General features: G+C 43.0%; 1 protein-coding gene across 1 annotated transcript; it reads right to left on the minus strand.

The window, feature by feature from the left end:
- Nucleotides 1-3,645: 3,645 nt before the first annotated feature.
- On the minus strand, nucleotides 3,646-18,344 carry LOC126215084 (U6 snRNA-associated Sm-like protein LSm5). Its single transcript, XM_049941732.1, has 3 exons — nucleotides 18,198-18,344; nucleotides 17,811-18,007; nucleotides 3,646-3,942 (listed from the first exon to the last, which is right to left on the minus strand). Exons 1-3 carry the CDS (start codon nucleotides 18,241-18,243, stop codon nucleotides 3,910-3,912), a joined length of 276 nt encoding a protein of 91 aa, XP_049797689.1. The 5' UTR covers nucleotides 18,244-18,344; the 3' UTR covers nucleotides 3,646-3,909.
- Between the last annotated feature and the right edge of the window lie 4,846 nt (nucleotides 18,345-23,190).

Raw genomic sequence — 23,190 nt, forward strand, 5'->3', positions numbered from 1 at the left:
AATCCGTCAACAACAATTCTATTAAAGGAATGAATGCTAAGTCCACAAGTCAGATAAACGACGTACACACCCTCCTCGGCATTATGTCAATGCACTGACTACAGCTGTATCAGCAGCATCTCTAATTCCTACATCAGCTGCAGACTACCTATCACCTGCAATGCAATCAGTCTTGTCCAGTGAATCAGCTCAGCGACGAAGGCTGTTCTCAGCCTTTGGTGAGGTGTATTTGAAACAAACTTTTTTTTTTATTTTGTTGTGGGTGGTGGTTGTGGTGTGAGTGTTGAAATGAGATCAGAATAGATTTGAGGGACTAAAGTTTTCTTTTGTAGGGTACATACTGAGCTTTTGGAGTGTTGCAGAAGTAGACACCGAATTAGAAATTTTGATAGTTTACCAATTTTATTATTGTGCGCCAGTAATAACAAAAAGCATAGACGCAAATGTTCCAGAACAGTTGAAGGAACTGATTTAAAGCACGGAATGTCAGGCATCACAACTCAAATTTTATTTTATTTTATTTTTTTTAGGTTCTTGCATTACTGACATAAGAACCAAATTGTCTACTAGCATCATCACCAATATTACGCAATGAGAATGAAGATTAGCAGTTAATGTTGTGCCACAGACAAGGTAGCAAAAGCTTTCGCTAATTATGGATATCGAAGGAAATCAGTTGTGTCCTTTGCTTCAAATTTAGTGAAACCATGGAAGCCTAAAATTGCATGGCTGGACAGATTTGAAACCTGTTCCTCTCAAGTGGGTGTTCCGTACCCTAATATGTTCATCATGTTCATTGGTGAATCAGACAACCACTTAAACCTCCTGCTATTACAAGCACACCATTCTAGGACCCCTACCCCGTCAGAGGCAAGACTCCATTGGCTGTTACCACCACCACCACCACCACAACAGAATTCACTGTTGCAGACAAATGGTCCAACCAATTATCTGCATAAGTTTTGAAATTGTTGTCGCTATCTTTCTCTGATAATACATATGATAAAAATCTGAATGTAACACTCCTTTTCTCTGCTACTGAGCAAAGCAAATATATTTTTAGTTACGGAGCATACAATATTCAGGGAATAGATGAAAAGTGGCAAGTTCACATCGGCTAAATTATACACTATTAATCTATATCTGCTGTTTAGAAATGAGTGCTCTGTCTATTTAATATACACAATGTACTTTTTTTTTTTAAAGGTGGAATCCGTGTTGCAATAGAAGTACATAGTTGGTAACCATGACAGAACCTCAGCCATGTTTCACTGTCAGATGGCGACAATCTGAAAACTAGGCTTACCTTTTGGTATTCTTATGTTAACAAATACCTAATATAGTGTACAAATTGAGTTTTTAATATTTGTCTGTCTTTTGTTAATAAATACTTCAGATTATTCCAACACATCTGTCAAGGTTCTCCTTTTCGATGGGACCTATGGAAAATGTTTGGACGAATGTGTAAAAATAACTTGCCTGGCTACATTAGTTGGTTCCAGAGGGCACTTGCCAAAGGTCTGCACAACTCAAGCTTGCTCTTTGCATTATCATGACTTACACCAAGTTGAGCAACAGCACTAATGTGAACGTTTTGAGCATGCAGTTTCTGATCCACTGTTCTTTTTAACACTTAGTTCTTTAAACAAATACTAACGTCAGTACAGGTCGTCTTATAAAAGATAAGAGACTAGATACAGGGTATGTCTGAACTGTATGTCAGAGGACCAATAGCACACCAAAACAGTCACATACATATTGGCAGCTCAGATCACTTCCAGAGGTATTATAGTACAAAGGGAGGAGAGGAAAGGGGATGGAGGAATTAATATGATGTCACTGTTTTAGAAGTCATTCTCTAAATGAAGTGTGTATAACAGTCTGTGATTATTTTACCCAATTCTGTAAATTCAATATAATAAAGCTGTGAAAACTACAGGGTGTCCAGAAAAGGGCTCCCTGATTTCAAAATTAAATATCTCGAAAACAAAGATCGATAGAGGAATGCAGCAAACGGTATGTTTATTGTGAAAGCTGTAAGAAGTTTATACAGCAGTTTGAAATAATAGTTACAAAAGCTGCTAACAGATGGCACTGTACGCTGTACAGCTCATATCAGCAAACATAAGTGAAACAATCGTATTAAAACAATCGTATTAAAACAATCACATCACAATGTTTTCAAAATGTTCACCATTGGCACTACAGAGGGGCGCAAACTAAGAATGAAATTCGCCATCACATTTCGTAGTGTCTCAACCAAAATGGATTCACATGCCACAGAGATCGCCGATTCAAGCTCATCCAGCGTGGCGGGATGCTTCGGGTAGACCATGTCTTTCACTGTGCCCCACAAAAAAAAGTCACAGGGAGTCAAATCCAGCGAATATGGAGGCCAATCCATGCCTGCACCAGTAAATTTGGGATATTCCAAAGCAATGACTCGATTCCCGAAGTATTCCTTAAGAAAGCAAAACACTTGTTCGGTCCGATGTGGTCGGTCTCCATCTTGCATAAACCATTCAGTACCTGGTTGATCCTCTAACGCTTGCCGTGTGGCGACAAATTGTTCCAAAATTGAAACGTAACGTGCACCAGTGACCGTTTCTCGAACGAAAAAAAGGGCCAATAATGCCTCTGCTGCATACTGCAGCCCACACAGTAACTTTAGGAGAATACAGGGGTTTCGCTTCACACCAATATGGCTTTTCGGAACCCCAAAATCGCCAGTTCTGCTTATTCACGTATCCATTCAGATGGAAGTGTGCTTCATCTGAAAACCAGATGCAGCCAACATCAAATCCTTCACTATCAATCATTGTGAGCATCTGATTAGCAAAGGCAACCCTTTGTTACACAGCTCGTACGGGTATGGCCAGGTGCATTTGAATTTTGAACGGGAACATGTGTAGGCTCTTTGTCAGTATTTTCTGCGTGCTGGAACCCTTCAAACCAGTCTCAGATGCAATTCTACGGATGGATGACATTGGATTTCGCTGAATAATTCCAGAAACTGTGGCGATACTTTCAGGCGTAACTGCGGTTTGCTTGCGGCCAACATGCCCCACTAGATCATCAGTTACGCTGCCTGTTCGTTGAAATTTTGCGAAGAGCGTACGAATGGTTTTCGCATCAGGTCCTTTTGGAACATTAAATCGTGCTTGAAAACTTCGCCTTGTTGCCGTAGGACTCTCTTCTAACCTGTGGTACTCTAGCACCAGAAAAACGCGTTGTTCAATGGAGTACACGGTTTTAATCACTTCCTTCGGCACGCTAACCTCCTTTCACGTTTCAATAGTCGAACTGATCGCTCTGGGCTTTGGATCACTATTTATACTAGGCATTACATACGGCGATTACAGCGCCATCTGTTAGCAGCTTTTGTAACTATTATTTCAAACTGCTGTATAAACTTCTTACAGCTTTCACAATAAACATACCGTTTACTGCATTCCTCTATCGATCTTTGTTTTCGAGATATTTAATTTTGAAATAAGGGGTCCTTTTCTGGACACCCTGTAACATCTACATGAAGGACACTAGCAAGAACACAAGAGAGACATGACAAACCTGACCAGATGAGTAACTGGTCATTTTATCTGTTTGTTAACACCTACAAACATTGAACTAGGAAGTATTACAAAATAGATACACAGTAAACTTTATTCAGTGGTCTGTCACAATCTTTTAGATCAGTCTGAAACACATCCTAAATTATCTCTTTATTATAAAACATATATGGAAGTCAAAGTGATCGACATTTAATAATTCCTAGCACAAAATCAACACCACAGGAGAACATAAAACAGCCTGTCTTTTGCATCATTTATATATTTACTGTAAAACTCCATTATTTACAAATTCACATGTGGGGCAACAAAAAGCAAGTGTGCAGTTGTCCTCTTGGTCCTATGCGTCAGGCATATCGCCACCAGGTACAAGCTGAAACAGACAGCATTGCAACTGTCAGTAACTTCAATAAAGTAAATAACTTACTGTAAAATACCACACACTTACAAAGTATTCTACCAAAGCCACACTACATTACACTGATGTTAAGGTCACCTGGACAGCACAAGTTGCCATACAAAATGTGGTAGTACTACAGAGAAATAAGTCAGTCAGCTTTTTACACAGAGAAGAGGGGGAGAGGTTTATTTCAGCAAAAGCAGCAAAGAGTGTTAGAGGAAAATTCAACCTAGTAAGAAATTAGGAAAATGTGCTGTAGAGCCGACAGACAACATAAAAGTCAAAGGGACACTACGAGCTAGCTTTTAGAACTAATAGTTCCTTCAGCATTTTATGTAGATTATTAGCTATACCCGGCAAACTTTGTTCCACCTCTGAAAATCTTTATATGTTATAGCTGACCCGGAAACATTGTTTTGCCATATAAATTATCTCTAGTCTATAAGAATAATGTATACAGGTAATACAATGTATACGAGTAACACAATAGCCGTTGTTGGTGGGAGCTCGTGACACAAACAAAAATAATGGTCGGTAACTGTCTAGGTGAGTGAGAAAAGGCTTAGGGGGAAGTCTGGCAGCATCGGCCACTATTAGTTCTAGCATTTCTACAGTAGATCGCATGGATTTAACAATTGCAGCCGATACACAGCTCGTCTATGGGCATACAAACATAGCGGCAATTTTGTGTCTAAACGTGTTCGCCAGCATTATGAATAAGGCCAAGCGCACACGCATCGATTTTTATTGTACGTATAAATATTGTATGATTAAATTCTTTTAGAGGAACAAAGGAGAGCAAAGGAATTTCTTTGTTCCACTAAAAGAATTTGATTGTACGATATATTTAAATCAATGATGTGCGTTAGGCCTAAATGTTGGTTTGGCGAATGAAGTGTGCTACCTAGTTGATCTAGTTATGTCGATTCAAAGAGGGATATTCGAGTCGTTACTTTTGGTACGTTTTCTTCAATTACCTATCGATCGAACAGTGAAAGACTATCATCGGTAGACACCTGGTGGGAATAACTGATCAAGTGATAATTGATCATTTATCAACCGGGGTTCAAAATTATTACATTACTAAAATCGTTATTAAAAAATAGGGGTTGGTGGTAAAGGGTGAAAATTTATGGTTGTGTGTAGTTTTTAATGTCACATCATAAAAAAATAAAAATAAAAAGTTCTGTCCAAAAAATAAGAAAACAATTTTTTGGGTGGACTACCCTTATCACTTAGGGGTATGAAAAATAGATTACGGCCAATTCTCAGACGTACCAAATATACATGTAAAATTTCATCAGAATTGATCGAGCCATTGATCAAGTGATAACTTATTATTTATCAACCAGGGTTGAAAATGATTAAATTACTAAAATCACTATTAAAAAATAGGGGTTGGTGGTAGAAGGGTGAAATTTAGGGTTGTGTGTATTTTTTTTAATGCCACATCATAACAAATAAAAATAAAAAGTTCTGTCCAAAAAAAATAAGTTCTCAGATCTACCGAATATACGTGTAAAATTTCATCAGAATCGATAGAGCAGTTTTGGAGGAGTATGGCAACTAACACTGTGACACAAGAATTTTATATACAAGGATATACAACCAATCACTTTTAGAATTCGATATAATTTAGTGTACCATTAACTAGTTTTCAAGCAACTGCAGGCACATCACAAGGTGGAGGTGTTAGAGGACATTACTGTCCGTATTACGTATATCTAGATGTTAGCGCTTACTGCAGGCGAAAATAATGCAAATTGAGAGATGAGTTACCAAAATGTTTGCAAAACGAAAGAATGTTATGTTTTAGGATACTTCTATCACACTGTCTCATGATATACATGACTAATTCCAATAATGTACATTGCAGTCAAGAAATTACAGATAAACAGAGTGAAACACGACGGCACATTGAAAAGTAACGCCTCTGAATTTTTTATACGAAAACACTTAAAACTTTTTAAATGAAACAAATGATGTTAACATTCTACATCTTTATTCTTCACATCTGCATATTTGCAGTGCTATGGAGCTACAAGGCTCCAAATTTTGAGGTGTAACTTAACTATGTTGGTACACAAGAAAGTGTGTTGTACTCGAGTCTCAAAACTGAAGAGTTCGTCCACACATGGAGCGCCCTCTCCTTCAGCACAGCAAAGCACAGTGACACCTGCAACAACCTGACACCTCGGGCTCACTGTTGTCGATCATCCTCCAAACAGTCTCGACTTGGCCTTACCCAATTTTAAGAACATCTTCGAGGACTTCACTTTGATGGCGATGAAAAGATGTGCGAGCAGAGGCGAGGCTGTGGCTTCGGAAACAAAGTAACGGTGACAGTATCGATGAACTGGTCTCTCATTGGGAGAAATGAGTTTGTCGGCAGAGTGACTACAGCATGTATAATAAATATGTTAAATGAGAATGTTTGTTTTCTTTAAACAGCTTTGAGAGTTTTCACACAAATCCTGAGGCATTACTTTTCAGCTCGCCTTTGTAATTACTATATAATTAGTGCGAATGAGTTACTAGCATAGACAATGGTGACTATGGAAAGTCGTAGGTGTGTACATGAAATTAGCTTCTCTCATGGGGCCATGGCAATATAAAGTAGCAATGAGCAATAAATAGTTGTCATGAATAAAGGAATGAAATTATTACAAACCTACATGGCACACACAAATGAACATGGGAAGCTGTAGGTGTGTGAAAGAGGTGAGTTTCTGATCATGTACTGAGGGAATGATATGTTATGCAGGAGACCGAATCCACAATGGATGCTAGTTCCTTTGTCAGGGAGGAGAGAAAGACCCACATGTGGTGAGGATGAGGGTAGATAAAAATGAAGAGCCAGATATAGGCATCAGTGATAAGTGGTCAGAGACAGTACATTAGTAAGCACTATGACAGCTTCAGTCCAAAGATAGTGACAAGTGAAGATAGGGTCAAGGGCAAGGATGTCAATAGTGCAGTTACGAACTAGGTTGGTTGGTTTACAGGGGGGGGAGGGGGGGGGGGGGAGGAACAAAACTGTGAGGTCATCGGTCCCTTGTTCTTGGTAAAATAATTACACAAGGGAAAGAAGAAAAGAAAGGAGATATACACCACAATAACAGGAGAATGGACCAGAAGGACAACCAACACTACTATGGGCAAAACAGGAAAAGAAAACAAGAGAGAGAGGCAAGAAACAGATAAAAGGGATAAAAACAAGAGAGCAGATGACCGTGGCTGGCCGACCATGAGAATAAAAAGGAAACACCAGCTACTCTGCGACACATTAAAACATCCAGCCTAAAAGCATTGGAGTGGAGAACACAAGGACCAAGGACATGTGCGAAAACTTATATAGAATGATAAAACCCACCGTCACATACAAAACGTAAAACTAAATTGGCCGATGAGGTGTTGTCAGCTAAAATTAATGGCAACGAGTCCGGTAACTGAAGAGTCCGTCGCAGGGCAGCCAGGGAAGGACAGCTCACCAAGATACGGTGCAGGAAATAGCCGTGTGTCACCCAAGCGTGGCCAATGGGGAGCGACAGAGAACCACATAGTCCCTGCGAGAGGCCCACGTGGAGGTCTTCCACACATTCGTAGTCTCCTTAATGGCACACAGTTTGTTGTGAGTGCTGAGGTTATGCCATTCCGTCTCCCAAAGCTGCAAAACCTTGTGGCTTAGTACTGAACGCAGGTCAGTTGCAGAGAAGCCAATCTCCATAAGCAGTTTCCGCGTAGCCTGTTGGCCGGCCTGTCATTTCCTGGGATTCCGACGTGACCTGGGGTCCAGACAAATTCTCCGACACAGAGGCTCGAGCACACTGCTCAGCAATCACGATTGCACTGTTAGATAACACGCCATTTATGTTAACACCAGGAACACCTGTTGGGGTCTGGTACCCAAAAACATGTTTGATCCTTGCCCAGACTCGGGAAGATGACGTATGGCACCCAATGGTCGAGACGTATCTCTCTCAACACTCCTGCTCCCATCATTTGATAAGTTGGCGAACGCGGGCACGGAGCCGTTTAAAGGTTGTGAGGTGCTCCAAGGAAGGGTGCCGCTTATGCCACTGTAGAGCTCGCCGACACTCTCGAATTGTTTCAGCAACTTCCGGCGACCACCAAGGGACTGCCTTTTGCCGGGGCACCCTAAAGAGCGAGGGATCGCGTTTTCTGCTGCAGAAAGGATTGTTGTTGTCACCTGCTCAACCATCACATCGATGTTCCCGTGTGGAAGAGATTCAACAGTGACACCAGAGGTGAAAGTTTCTCAGTTTGTCTTGTTTAAAGCCCATCTGGGCAGGCGTCCATGGGCCTGGCGCCAGGGGCAGTGACAGGAAGGTGGAGAAGTGGTCACTACCACACAGGTCGTCATGTGCTCTCCAGTGGATAGATGGGAGAAGTCCTGCACTGCAAATTGCTGAATCAATGGCCGAATAACTACCATGAGTCACACTGAAATGTGTGGCGGCCCCAGTATTTAGGAGGCAGAGGACGAACTGAGACATCAAAGTTTCGACATCTCTGCCTCGGCCAAAAAGCATGGTGCCACCCTGCAAGGGGGTTATGGGCATTAAAATCTCCCAAAAGTAGGAAAGGTTTAGGGAGTTGATCAAATCAGTGCAGTTAATACATTCAGGGGTACTGCACCATCTCGAGGAAGATATACATTGCAGACAGTTATTTCCTGTGTCGTCCTTATTCTGACAGCCACAGCTTCAAGAGGGCTTTGAAGGGGCACAGTTTCACTACAGACTGAGTTTAGGACATAAACGCAAACTCCACCTGACACTATTATAGTCACTACAGTTCCTGCAATATCCCTTATAGCCGCGGAGGGCAGGGGTCCGCATTGCCGGGAACCAGGTTTCCTGGAGGGCAATGCAGAAAGCAGGTGTAAAGCTTAACAGTTGCTGTAGCTCAGCCAGGCGGTGGAAAAAAACGCCACAGTTCCACTGGAGGATGATGTCATCTTGAGACAGAAGGCAAAACGGTTAGAAAGGAAGGACAGACAATTCAATACCCTATGATGAGAAGAATCAACCTGTAGTCTGGTGGGTTTAGAATCCAAGACAGAAGCACATCTAAAGACACATCGTAGTTGTTTGGTAAAATATCTCTGCCCAAACTCTAGTTATTCACCCACAGGGTGTGTTATTGGTTAACATTTATGAACAAGACAGAAGGAACATGACAGTAAAATAGGATCTGCAATTTCAGCAGAAGTTAGCAGATAGCATTATTCTGGAACAAACTGGTTACTTAACCAAACATTCGCTAACACCTTACCACATCAACAGTCCTGCCAGAAATGAAATCAGTTTCGCTCTTTAACTTCTACCGTACAAAATTTCAACTTGTGATGGACATTTAGTTTTAAAATACACACCTCTCAAAAAAGTGAAACAGCCAGAGGATGTGATTGATTTGCAATTAACTTTGTGCACGCACACCGTCAGCAGGTACGTTAATGATTTGATGTTCATTTTTCTGTGACAAATGCAATGGCCACCACAGCGAATTTGCCTTTTCAGTGATTAATACTGTTACCAGGTCCAGTAGGGCATCCAAGGGGACTATAACAGTGTCAGGTGTTGAGCTATCACTGTGAAGGACACAGAGATGCCGCATACTCGTGTGAGGTAGCATTATCAGCACCTGAGAGTTTGAAAGGGGCCTTACTGCAATGAGCATTTGGCTGGCTGGTCAAACTGTGCAATATCCATATTTGTGGGGCATTCAGATGTGTCAGTGGCCCAATTTTGGACTGAAGGCAGGCATAATCTTTGTACAAGTTCTGGTGGACCACGTCTGACATTACGAGAGGGGATTGCCATGCACCGAGCACGTCGTAATCCCTTCACATTTGCACCTTTCATATGAGAACATGTATAGTTTGGGAGATGATTCTTCAGTACTGACAGTTCAGTAGCATCATTTCATTGCCTAGCAACTGCAGGCAGCTAGCCAATAATGGACTCAAGCAGGTAGCAGGAGCTGCGTTGCCACTCTGCAAACTTGATGAGCGTGTGTCAGAAACATACGAGTGAATGTCTCACATGCAACCAGTACTGTCGTTTGTGTTAATGCATAGTTCAGTTCGTAGTTTATTTTGTTTTTGTTGTTGTTAGTGTTTACTTACTTCTGTTTCCTTTTGAACAATGTCCAGTGCAACGAGTAGTGCCAGCCCAAAACGTGAAGTGAAATGGAGGAAGGAAAGTGTGCTACACAGCCAGGCATGTGAATTCGTGTGTATGGTGAGGGACTACTTTGAAAAAGAGAAGGAAAAATGCAAGCCCTTATGTCCTGTTGCTGTGGTTGTTAAGAGCAGCATTGAAAATAAGGAAGAACACTGTTGTAACAATAAGGAAAGAACAGTACACTATATGCTGTGGTGAGAGTGGCACTCCAAGGCTGCACACACCAGGAAAGAAGCGGCTGAGGAAGAGACAAGTGACAGCTTTGGACGATTTCCAGAAAGATTCTATTCGTCATCATATATATGGCTATTATAAGAGAAGGGAACAGCCGACTATCTAAATTACTTTTGTCACTTCAGAAAGACGATCTTTTTTAAGGAAGTAAATTTTCATTACATACAGTGCTGAAATACATAGGCTTCAGCTATTCAGTGTTAGGTGGACACAAAATATTGATGGAAAGGACAGATGTATTCGCACAGGTGCAGGTTTCAACATGGGTGCGAGATTTGAAAATATAGTGCGGCTAGATGAAACTTGGGTCAATGCCAGCCATTCATTACGCAAAGACTATGGAATGTCCAAGAGGACCGTGGCAAACAATAGAAAGTTCACGATCTGGTGAAGTTGAAAATCTTGTTGTAGCAGCAATCAATCAAGTGACAAGTGAGACACAGTACTGCAAGTGTCGTCAAAGAGGTTGCCAAAAATGAAGGAAGGGATTGTGGACGAATGCGCAAAGAATTTAATTTTACAACTGGGAGGGAGTAGTTATAGTTTGAGCAGTGCTAAAGAAGACTATTATAAACCAGATTCTGACAGTAAAGTGAGTGGTATTTTTCCAATATCACAACTCCAACATACTCAAAAATTTAAGGAGTGAGCATGCCACCAACCTACCATCATATTCATATTATAACTGTTAATATACTGATAAATTATTCAGTCCTTCATTTTAGAACTAATTAACATTGCTAAAATTCAACAACGGAAACAAAAACTGTACACGTTCAACGAACTGAGAAAATAGTTTTCATCTGTTGCGAAGTTTGACAAATAACTTTATTATATTTCATTGTATTAGATACTTAACAGATCTTTTCAATTTTTTGAGATTATATATTACAAGTAGCAATTGTAAATAAATTTGCACATACAAATATGATCTGCTTGTTATCAACATTTTTGTTTCTGCTGCTAGATTATGTGTACAAGTAGAGATCGGGCAGTAAGCCACATCAGCAATATTGCCGTCTGCCCACCTGCACTGTCAATATCAACCACTCGTCTCACATACTGCAATGGACACTCTGCAACATTCTCTGTTATTTTGCAGCATTCGTCAGAGACTAACAGCAGTTGGGCTAAGGAATTCCTGTTCCATGTGAAGGCTGCCATTAACACCACAATACAAACGGCTGCATTTGGAATGATGCTGTGACCAGGAAGTGAACTACTGACAAATTGCATTACAATGTGTTTGGCGATGAACCTCTGTTCCGCACTACTCCTGGTGGTGACCTGGGGAAAGGTCCGATTCATCCAATGTTTTGGAGAGGCACAGCAGTGTTAGCCACAGTGCAGGAAGCCAACAAGTAGGACTAAAGGTCATGGATTGTCTCCAATTGCACAACCATATGTCACAGTCACCCTGGGTCATCACAAGTTACCTCCTGACACATGACAGTATCATTGTGCCATTTTTCAACAGGAGGATGTTTGTCCACGCATAATACATGTCTAACTTCATCAAAGTTCATCAAGTTTCCACCACAGTAGTGTTCCTGCTCACACTTGGCTTTGTTCCTGAATTTTTGGTCAAATTGATACTATAATGGTGCTCCATACTTCTTATTTACCAGACATAACACTTTATCTTGCAAAAATAAAGAAAACCTTAAAGGGCAGTTGTTTTACAAGCACAGATGAGATTACAAACACATTACTGAAACTGTTTTGGGGACTGGAAAAAGCACTGGCATAACTGAAGTACCTAATGGGCAGCACTTTGAAGGAGATAACATTAATGTACATGAATAAATATATTCCCAAAACTCAAATATTTCTATTACTTTTTGAAGAGCTCAGACGTGAACATTGGCTAGCTGAACCAGAACCTGAATACCACAGCTCTGTTCAATGTGTGGTATGGGGAAGCTACTGTTCCATTTCCCCAAATAGGAATTTTGGAAACTTCACCATGCAGTAGGAAATTTACGCTATCTAATCCATTTGGGAGCAAAACTACACTCATGCTCATAAATTAAGGATAATTTCAGAATGTGGTGCCACACAACATGGCACTACACAAAACTGACGCTAGTAGCATAGGCAGATAGGGAACACACACCGCACAGATCTGAAAGTCCACGGTATTGGTGATAAGTTGAGAAAACCATCCCGAAACACACGTGCTACAAAACGCCACTGTTTCCTGCGCACGTACCCCGACACCAATATGGTGTATGATCACCATGCACATGTACACAGGCCGCACAACACCTTGACATACTCTGGATCAGGTGGTTGAGCAGCTGCTGGGATATAGCCTCCCATTCTTGCACCAGTGCCTGTCGGAGCTCCTGAAGTGCCCTGGGGGTTTGAAGACGTGCAGCGATACATCGACCAAGAGCATCCAGACATGCTCTATGGAGTTTAAGTCAGAGAACAGGCAGGCCCACTACATTTGCCTGATATCTTCTGTTTCAAGGTACTCCTCCACGATGGCAGCTCAGTGGGGCCGTGCGTTATCATGCATCAGGTGGAAAGTGAGACCCACTGCACCCCTGAAAAGGCAGAAATATGGTGCAAAATGATGTCCCGATACACCTGACCTGTTACAGTTCCTCTGTCAAAGACATGCAGGGGCGTATGTGCACCAATCATAATCCCACCCCACACCATCAAACCACGACCTCCACACAGGTCCCTTTCAAGGACATTAAGGGATTGGTATCTGGTTCCTGGTTCACGACAGATGAAAACTCTGCGAGAATCACTGTTCACACTATACCTGGACTGGTCTGTGAACATAATCTGCGACCACTGCTTTACGGGCTCTTCTGTGACCAGTGGTCAGTGGAGTGCACCTTCCAGGTATCTGGGCGAATAAACCATGTCTTTTCAGTTGTCTGTAGACTGTGTATATGGAGACAACTGTTCCAGTGGCTGCGGTAAGGTCCTGAGCAAAGCTACCTGCAGTAGTCCGTGGCCGTCAGTGGGCGCTGATGGCGAGTTTTTGGTCTTCTTGTGGTGTTGTACACTGTGGACATCCCGTACTGTAGCGCCTGGACACGTTTCCTGTCTGCTGGAATCGTTGCCATAATCTTGAGATCACACTGTGGCACACAGAGGGCCCATGCTACGGATTGTTGTGTTTGACCAGCCTCCAGTCGCTCTAGTATTCTACCCCTCATAACGTCATCAATGTGTGTTCTTTCAGCCATTTTCAACACACAGTCACCATTAGCACGTATGAAAACATCTGCACATTTACTTGCTGCACCGTACTCTGACATGCACCAACACACCTCTGCGTATGTGGACTGCTGCCAGCGCCACCGGGCGACGACCGCATGTCAAATGCACCGCATGGTCATACACCGAGGTGATTTAAACCCACAAACCGCCCACCAGAGCATTGTTTCACCACGTATCAGCATTATCCTTAATTTATGAGCATGAGTGTAGTTTTGTGTGGTCATTCCAACAGCGTACTGGTGAGAACAGTGTGAGTTGGAGATAGACAGGTAGATAGAGCGCTTTCATCACCGTAATTAGCAGCCGTGAAAAGTTTACCTACTTGAGGTGATGTCTGCCTAGACAATATTCTAGCAAATTTCAACAGTTGGAACAATGAGATACATGTGGTCGAACCAGTACCTACATATCACAGAATGGTGATCATGGGCTGCAGGGGGGGGGGGGGGGGAAATGAGAGACTAATAAATGTGTGTTCAATAGTAAGCTATCAAAAGACAAATGTTAGATATTTTCAAAGCTGCATGCTCTCATACTGAATAGCAACACAGTTTTTGAATGGCAAGTCCATTGTAACAGCAGCTCTGGACATAACTACAAACGTAAATCAAACTTTTGAAGACAGCGTCTACAGCACAGGTACTTTGTGATCTTATAATGGCCCTTGATTACCCCCACAAAATGACCTACTTAAGAAGTAAAAATGCTACAGAATTGGAGGAACTGTCCTGGAAAACATTCCCTCTTATCTAAAAGATACCAGACCTTTTCACTCCAAAGAGTAGCTCATTGTGAAGAGAAGTTACAACACGGTGTGCCACAAGTATTGTAACAGTGCACCCGCTATTTCTGATTGTTATTAATGATGTACATTACATGGGTGCATGTATCAGTTTTCAGGCAAAACAACAATGTTTTGAGTGAGTGGGAAGAGTATTCTGCAGGCTATACAACAAGAGGATATTCTCTTCCATAAGGCCAAGGAGTGGTTTAAAGCAAACACGATGAAAATATGAAAATAAAGGAAAACAAATTACAGAGGATGACATGTTGCCTCAATAACAATGTAGCAGTGGGAAATGGGGCTGTTACACAACTGGGCTTTTACATCTACAGTAAATAACTCTGAGAAATGGCATCACATAACTCTGAGAAATGGCACCACACGTGTGTGTCAAGCTTTCACGAATCCTCTGCTTTCGGCGGAAACTAAAAAGCATCATAGCAGAACACCACCTACTAACAGTCTAATATATTTTATGTCACAGTCATATCTGACACTGACTGCTGCTATAAGGCCACTCTGTAGGATGTTGTATGGTGCTGAAGAAGGAAAGTGGGATAAAGAGGAATATTCAGTACTAATTGTCAGGCCTGACCAGTGACACAGGAAACGTTTGCTAATGCCGTAACCATTATGGCAATTTTAACGTGATATTTTTGTAGCCAGACAAAACCAGAATTGCCTGATCACAACCATGGGTTCATTGAGTGCTCTGGGAGATAGCTCAATTTAACGACAAAGATTAAATACCAGTTCACTTTATTACACGAGTGAAAAAAAAGATTTACTCAACTTGTGTCAGTTCTTTGCCACAGGAGAGCATAGAATTTACAATGGTCATTGATTATGGAAGCATTACTCGATACATACAATCACAAACTGTTCTCTTGAAGTACAACGTCTGACAGTAAAACAACTACAGGTTTCACACACTGCGACTGACACTGTTCTACTACAAGATGTTGACTGCTGAAGCAGAGGTCACAAACTGGGGCAGAGTTCATCTTAGCTCGATCTATACTGAGCTACAGTGCTGAGATGGAAGGCAGTCTTCAGGAGCACCTCAGATTAATCGTTGTGGACTGCACCGACACTGTCAATGCCTGTGGTACCGACTTGATGTGAAACCAAGACCTCTGGACAATACCACAATTTTAGTGGTGATTTTTTAGAACACACTAAGCTATAGAGCACTGTATTACCACAAGGTTTTTTGCTGTAACATTCATTGACTTCATCAGCCTACAACCACACTGTCACCTTCCAACCTAACCTAGACTTCGCACTAAGCTACAGATCGGTGTCATTGCAACGAGGCTCTTTGCTTTCACAATCGTTGCTTCACCAGCTAACAACCAACCTGAACATATGCACCAAAAGATGTCACAGCAACTGTTAAGATTACGTCACTGGTCAAAGTTGTCAATTAATATCTAATAGTGAATTTTCCATTTGAGCTGTAAAATGTGGCTTAGTAAAGATGCTTTTACAGTGGTCCAATACATGCTCAACTGCCTAACTCAGGTGAAGCTGAAGCACGACATCAAATTCACCATCACAAAACCTAGAATCGAGACAGCCTAGACAAGCTTAGATGTTGACTGGCCAAGACAGCATAGTTTCCAAATTGTAGGTATGAAAATTTTTCGTAACTTAAAAAGAACATTATACTAACTCTTCAGGCTTTCCCGGCGAGATCTTGACACGTGGAATAATCGGGTCCGATTATTCCACATGTCGACATTACACTACATTATACTCTGTTCATAAATGTTGTTCTAGTGATAAAACAATGACTACTGAACTATGCTATGACACTAGCAGTAATGCCGATATTTTACTTTCATTGTACATTAGTGTAATCTTTACGTGGCCCATTCAGTGCTAGGCGCAAGTTTTCAATGACATCTACCTCTCAATTTATACTCCGCAAGACACTTTACGGTGTTTGGCAGAGGGTACCCCCCACTACACTGTTCCATAGACAAATTGTGCTTGGAAAGAACAACTCTCATAAATGTCTGTATTAGGATTACTACTAAGTAGTTTTAATATTTTTTTTTCAACAAGCGTACTCCGTTTATAATAAAAGCTTTGCACAAAAGACCAAGATATGTGCTTCTAAACAAAAATATCTGGTTTGAACTAAAACCTACATATAATATACCTATTGTGCAAGTGTCCCTTTACCAATACCTTAGCCGTGACATAACTTATGATAATGATTAGAAACTGAAAAAGGGTCAAGCAATTTGTGACACAATCAAAAGAACACTGTTCAGAAAATAAGAATCAAAACAAGACTGAATTTTTATTGAACAATGGCTGCACCAGTTTTGATTTAAGGTTCACAGTTAGGGTTGATGAGTGTGATACATTTTAGAAAGATACACAGATCAGACATACGAGTTCCAAGACTCATGAAAGGCTGTATGAGACTCTAGAGATTTAAGAATGATGTGTGGAAGAAACAATTTTTCTTTAATAACTGAGGATAGAATCAACAAAAATAAAGAAAGGCTCTTCTCAATAATAATAATAATAATAATAATAATAAAAACACGCAAGAAAGAAGAATTCCAAAAGTAGTATTATCAGTTGAAGATCAAGGAAATGTTGGCAAGAACGGCCTCTGTAACCACAACAAGAAAGCTGCCTCTTCCACTAAACAAGAAGTTTTACCATTACATAGTGAAGCCCAGTACCAGAAAAGTATGTTACATAAACCCAAAAAAGTCTGCAAAATAAATTTAAAAACATGGTTATATTTGACAAAGACTTTAAAAAAGGTGCTAATAAAACACTGTGGACAATGCTAACAAAGAATGTTCCTGCTGCTTCTCTCTCTCTGCCTGAAGCAGCAGTAATATTTATTAGCATCTTCCACTTTTTTTATTAGAACCTTTTTTTTTAACTCCCTTAACTATGTTCTTATATTGCAGGCAGTGCAAAGAGGATTATTTTATGTTTATACAACATACTTTTCTGGTCCTGATCTTTGCTGTGTACTGATACAACTTCTTGTTTCATGCAACAAGCAATTTCCTTGTTATGGTCACCGAGGGAGCTGTTGCCAACATTTTTTTTGAACTTCAAATGATAATACTTCTTGCTTGCACTCTTTATCTTGCTCCCAACATTATATAGTAGTTGTACATACATTAATTAAACTAAAATCTGTCTCGTTACGTTATCGAGCCTTCCAGTCCATAGGCCTATGCCATTTAACGGTACCACATCGTGGCTTGTCCACGTCACTGTACAAACTCATCAAAGCACAAATAATGATTAAACGTCCCATGGATGTTGCCTTCAAGTAGATATAAATGATGTTCGAAATTTGTTTCACTACAAAAAGTGTGACTCACCATGGTTATGTTGTTGCCGTTAAGCAAAATCTGATCCAGTTTTGTAATACGTCTTCCCTCTGGGGTTGACTCATATTCGGTGACATCCTCAAGTAACATGTTAACGAAGTCATCGAATCCGAGTAACGTGCCCACTATTTCCTTGTCATTCTTCATTATTATGTGTATTCTGGAACCAATACACTTATCGACAAGTTCTGCAATAAAAAAGGACCAATTTGTCAATAATGGAAAGTCATCCTAGGGCACGATTATTACAAGCTTTTTGGTTAGGTCTCTGCGAGCTGATGTATTACACAATAGAACTGTTTCCATTTCTTTTTCCACGGCCATTATTTGAATTTTTTCGTTAAAGCAATATTATAAACTCTCGTGTACGTCACATACCTAATGGAAGCAAAGTAGACGGATTCGTTGCTACCGAAGCGGACATTTTACAACTCCCGCACTTCCAACTCCAAACACAACTATTCAGCTGTTCTCGACTGCCAACAACATCGGAGTTTCGGTTTTGGTGTAGTATCTCTGAAAAAAATGAATTGAAGAGTTTCTCTGATGGCGTCGCTCTTTGGATTAATATTTTTGTTTCCTGAGATGGGTCACGTGATATTCGCTCTTGTTGGCGGTAATTTGATTTAAGCCGGGTTTACACACGCGTCTAATGTGGCGCCACAGCTTGTGTCTTGCTCCAGTGGCATCGTCAGCTACCGCTCACATAGGACGCCATAAATTCTACATGGTTGCCCAGCTTTCAGTATGGGTCAATTGAAATCAAATGGGCGGGAATGCATTTTATAGCGTAGATTATGTCCTTAGAGCTGTGACAAGAGTTAAATACAAGGAATACGAAACCTAAACTAACCAACAGCTGGGACATAAATATCATCGGCAGATAGGCCATTATTCCAAGATTTTGGCATCTTACATTCGTTGACACAGGCATTTCGAATAATTAATTTTTGGTTTGACACCTGTCACATCACACTCTGAAACTATTTCCTGCGTATAATACACAATTTATACCATGACTGGGCTCTCAAATTACGAAGTTCATACGACTCGCTGTTGTGGTTAAATATATTCAGTTTCTTTAGTTTTTTTCTTTATTGTACTTCAGTTCCCTATCTGGGGCGGGCTGGAAGCAGTATATGCGCTGCTCTTCAGCCACAAGACAATATTGATACAACAGAAGGCATTTAAAATTACAAAGGAGGAAATATGGCGGATAAAAATATAAAAAAAGGTGGAACATAATGGAAGAGAACAGACAAATAGAGGGCGACTGTAAAATGGAGATAAAAACCTTAAAAAAGTATTGTGCACAAAAAACCTCACACTGGGACAATTAAAGGAACACAAGATGAAGTATGGCTGCAGCATAAGAGTATCGATGGATGGCGTAGCACATAACGATCACTAACAGTAACACTATGTACAAGTCCAGCACACAATTAAAATCACAGCTCTTGACACACAGGAGATCAGCACCAAACACAACACTGATGTAGCACACTGATGACAAATGAGCAAAACACAGGATCTGCCAGGGGCGTAGAGATGAAGAAGTAGGGTGGGAGGGGTGAGACGGGTGGCGGCACGTTGAAGAGGGCTGGGGAGGGAGGGACACAGTTGAGGAAGGGGTGCAGGGACTCAGGAAAGGAGGAAACTCCGCTCTGGGAGGAGGAGGGGAGAGGAAAAGGGGGGCCCTAGGGAGGGAACAATGGAAGGTTACAGTTGGAAGGAAGGATAGATGTCACGGTGAGGGGGAGGTGCTGGAAATTGCCCTGATGAAGGAGATGGAGGTGTGGACGTGGAGAGAGGGAGGGATACACAGATAGAGGCGTGGCAATGGGCAGGGCATGGAGAGGAAGGAGGAAACCAGGGGGTGGGGGGGATCAAGCCAGCAGACAGTGTAAAGGTTGTGGAGATTTTGCAGGAAATGGAGGAGGTGGTGGAAGGGGATGAGGTCATATAGGAGCTGTGTGGGGAAGGTAGGTAAGGTGGAGTACATGGGGTTCGAGGATTTGGAGGGCCTTGTAAAAGCGGGTGGATGCAGAGATCCAGGCAATGCTGCCATAACAGAGGATAGTACGGATGAGGGATTTGTAGGTGTGGAGGATGGTGGCATGATGTAATCCCCATGTCCAGCCAGACAGGAGTTTCAGGAGGCAGAGGCGGGAATGTGCTTTCTGCTGGATGGTCAGGAGGTGAGAGGTCCAGGTGAGGTGACGGTCAAGGGTAAGGTGGGGATGAGCTGGGTGGGACGACCATAAAGGGTGAGGTAGAAGCCATGGAGACAGAAGGAGCGGATTGTGCGGCCTATGATGATTGCCTGGGTTTTGGAGGGGTTGCGACGAAGGAACCACTGGTTACACCAAGTGTTGAACTGTTCAAGCTGGGTTTGGAGGGTGCATTGGGACCATTGAAGGGAAGGATAGAGAGCCAGGAAGGCGGTGTCATCAGCATATTGGAGAAGGTGAACAGGTGGGAGTGGCTTGGGCACATCAGTAGTGTACAGGAGATAGAGGAGAGGGGAGAGGACGGAGCCCTGGGGGACACCAGCAGTGGAATAAAAGATACGGGAGTAGGTGTTGTGGAGGGTGACGTAGGAAGGACAGCGTGAGAGGAAGGAAGCGACCAGACAGACAAAATTGATAGGCAGGGTGTAGGTTTGGAGTTTAAAGAGGAGACCAGGATGAAATAGACAGTCATAGGCATTTTGGAGGTCGAGGGAAACAAATATGGTGGAGCAACAGGAGTTAAGCTGGAGGGAGAGAAGATGAATCAGGTTAAGGAGTTGGTCTTCGGTGGAGAAGGAGGGTTGGAAGCCACACTGGGTAAGGGGGAGGAGGTGGTGTTGATTAAGCTGCTGATGGATACGACAGGAGGGGATGGATTCGAAGACCTTACTGAAGACGGAGGTGAGGTAGATGGGACAATAGGAAGAGCGACAGAAGGGGGTTTGTTGGGTTTGAGGAATAAGAGAATACGGGAAGTCTTTCACAGGTCGGGGTAGAAGCCGGTAGAGAGAATGACATTATAGAGATGGGCAAGGACAGTCAGGAAGGAGAAGGGGCTTTCTCAAAGGTGGTGGTAGGTGACACAGTTGTGACCAGGGGACATATTGTGTTTGGACTGGAAGATAAGGTTAATGTCTTGTGCTGTGATTGGAGTGTTTATGTTGGAGGGGGGCAACTGCCCCAAGTACTGGAGACTAGGAGCAAATGGAGTCACAAAGGTATCGGCATGTTCCATGATGGTGAGGAAAAGAGAATAATCAAAGTGGGGCTCATCAGGGATGGAGAAGACCTCAGAAAGGTGGGAAACAAAGTGGTTGGCCTTACTGAGGTTGTCAGGAATGGGGTGGTTGTTATGGAGAAGGGGGTAATGGGGTGCGCAATGTGAACCAGTAAGGCAGACCAGTAATTGGAGGAGTTGATAGGGAGGGTGGCGTTGAGTCATGTACAGGTCTGGCGTCAGTCGTGGCGTTTGTTTGCTGTAATAAGCTTCTTCTGTTTGTGTCGCTGTATTTGCCAGTGGCATTGGAGTGTACCCCTGTCATGAGTGTGCAAGAAGGAGCGATAGAGGTGGCGGGATTTGCAGAGGAGGAGGATAGCCCCCGAAGGGAGAGTTGGACGGTGGGTGTGGATGGTTTTAGTAGGAACATGGGCCTCCCCGGAGTCAGTAATTACCTTCTGATGGAAGGAGGAGGCGTGGATGATGTTATCAGGATGGTGATAGGTAAGAGGGTGGCTTTTGACCTGGGTGACGATGGATTCCAGGCAGGCATCCCAGTTGGCACAATGGTAGTCATAGACGACCTTGGGAGGGGGTGCAGGGCGGGGAGCCGGAGGGGGGTGGTGAGCATACGTTATAGTGAGAAGGACGGGGAGGTGGTCGCTACCTGTGGGGTCAAGGATATTGACAGCAATACATCCAAGGAGGTTGATGGAGGCAATGACATCGGGGGTGGTGTCGCTTTCAGGACGGGTGTGCTGGGGAAGTGGAACAAGGTCACCTTGGATCATGGAGAGGAACTGATGCCACCGCTGAAGGGTGGCAGGGGAGAGGCTATGGATGTTTATGTTGGCGGTAATCACATAGGTGGAGAAGGTGCGATCAGTGTGGGAAGAGGAGTAGTGGAATGGACATAGATGGTGGCACAGGTAATGGTGAGGGAGGGGAAGAAGACGCTGAGGATAAGGGGTTTGGTGGGGTCATTAGGAGGGGTTGTGGCTGGACTGGGATATGCTTAAGGCGAACAATGGCGACTCCACACTGCGCTTGAGGACCAGGAGCATCAGCATGGTGGAGGCTATAGGGAGAGGTGCGGATAGTATGGTGGAGCTGGAGAAAGGTTTCGTTCAGGAGGAAGGTATAGACCTGGTAGTGGGATAGGGTGGCCATTAGTAGGTATTTGTTGGTGTGGAAGGAGCAGATGTTCTGGAATAGGATGCGACACTCATGCCACGCCATGGCAGGAAGAGAGGGGCGGTGAAGAGAGGGGTGGAAAGAGTCTTAAACTAGGGTGTTGAGTCGAGTGGTTGATGTGGGCTTGGTTGTGGGAGTGAGTGGCGAAGGTGTTCTGGTGAAAGACAGAGTGGGCAGTGCGGGAGATCTGTTGGAGGGCGTGGGGGTGTTGAAAAGGGTGAATGTTTTGGAGGACTATGGTGAGGAACTGGATAATGTCTTCAGCCATGGGTGGTGGACGGAGCGAATTGTTTGGGTGGATGGGGGGATCAATAGGACAGACAGGGACTGTAAGCTCAGGGGAGGCAGGAGTGAGTTTAGCTTGTAGGATTGGGTAGGATGGGGGCCGTTGCAGGTGTTACAGGAAGGAGGAGTGGCGAGGTTGGGGCATTTTTAAGAAAGAGGAAGGCCTTGCAATGGGGACAGGTGGGGGGTTTTTGCAGTTGGGGGTCAGGTGATCATTGTACATAGGGAGCACTGGCAGCGGTAAGATTGGGGAGGGGATTTGGAGGATCCAACTGGGTGGTGACGGTGGAAAGTCAGGGTACCCTGGGTGAGGAGGCGGTCAATGGAGGGGGCAGACTCCGAAAAGACCCACATGAGAGAGGTGAGACACGAGGCATTGTGGATACGTCGGGCCGAGCGGATTTCCAGGTCCGGGTGTGAGTTCGGTTCCGCCAACATCTCATCCTCCGTGATCACCGGACTGAGCTTGGTGATCACGGCAGTGTAGGTGGGGGGATGACAGGGAAGCTCGGGCTAACGGGGAGAGAAAGAGGAGAGGAAAGGAGTCAGGCATGAGTGGGGGCCAAACATAATGCATGGGAGTTTACGAAGGAGGTCCATGTGTAAGGTGGGGGAAGGAGACTTGATGAGGACTGGGTCCCTGCGAGGAATCCGCTGGGAGATG

This window comes from Schistocerca nitens, chromosome 12 (genome assembly GCF_023898315.1).
Source record: "Schistocerca nitens isolate TAMUIC-IGC-003100 chromosome 12, iqSchNite1.1, whole genome shotgun sequence".
Lineage (NCBI taxonomy): Eukaryota > Metazoa > Arthropoda > Insecta > Orthoptera > Acrididae > Schistocerca > Schistocerca nitens.

Coding starts and splice junctions, on each gene's coding strand:
- LOC126215084 (XM_049941732.1), bottom strand. CDS start 18,243: ATGTCCGCTTCGGTAGCAACGAATCCGTCTACTTTGCTTCCATTAG. Junction 18,008..18,197: donor GTCTACTTTGCTTCCATTAG/GTATGTGACGTA, acceptor TTTTTATTGCAG/AACTTGTCGATAAGTGTATT. Junction 3,943..17,810: donor ACGGCAACAACATAACCATG/GTGAGTCACACT, acceptor TGTCTGTTTCAG/CTTGTACCTGGTGGCGATAT.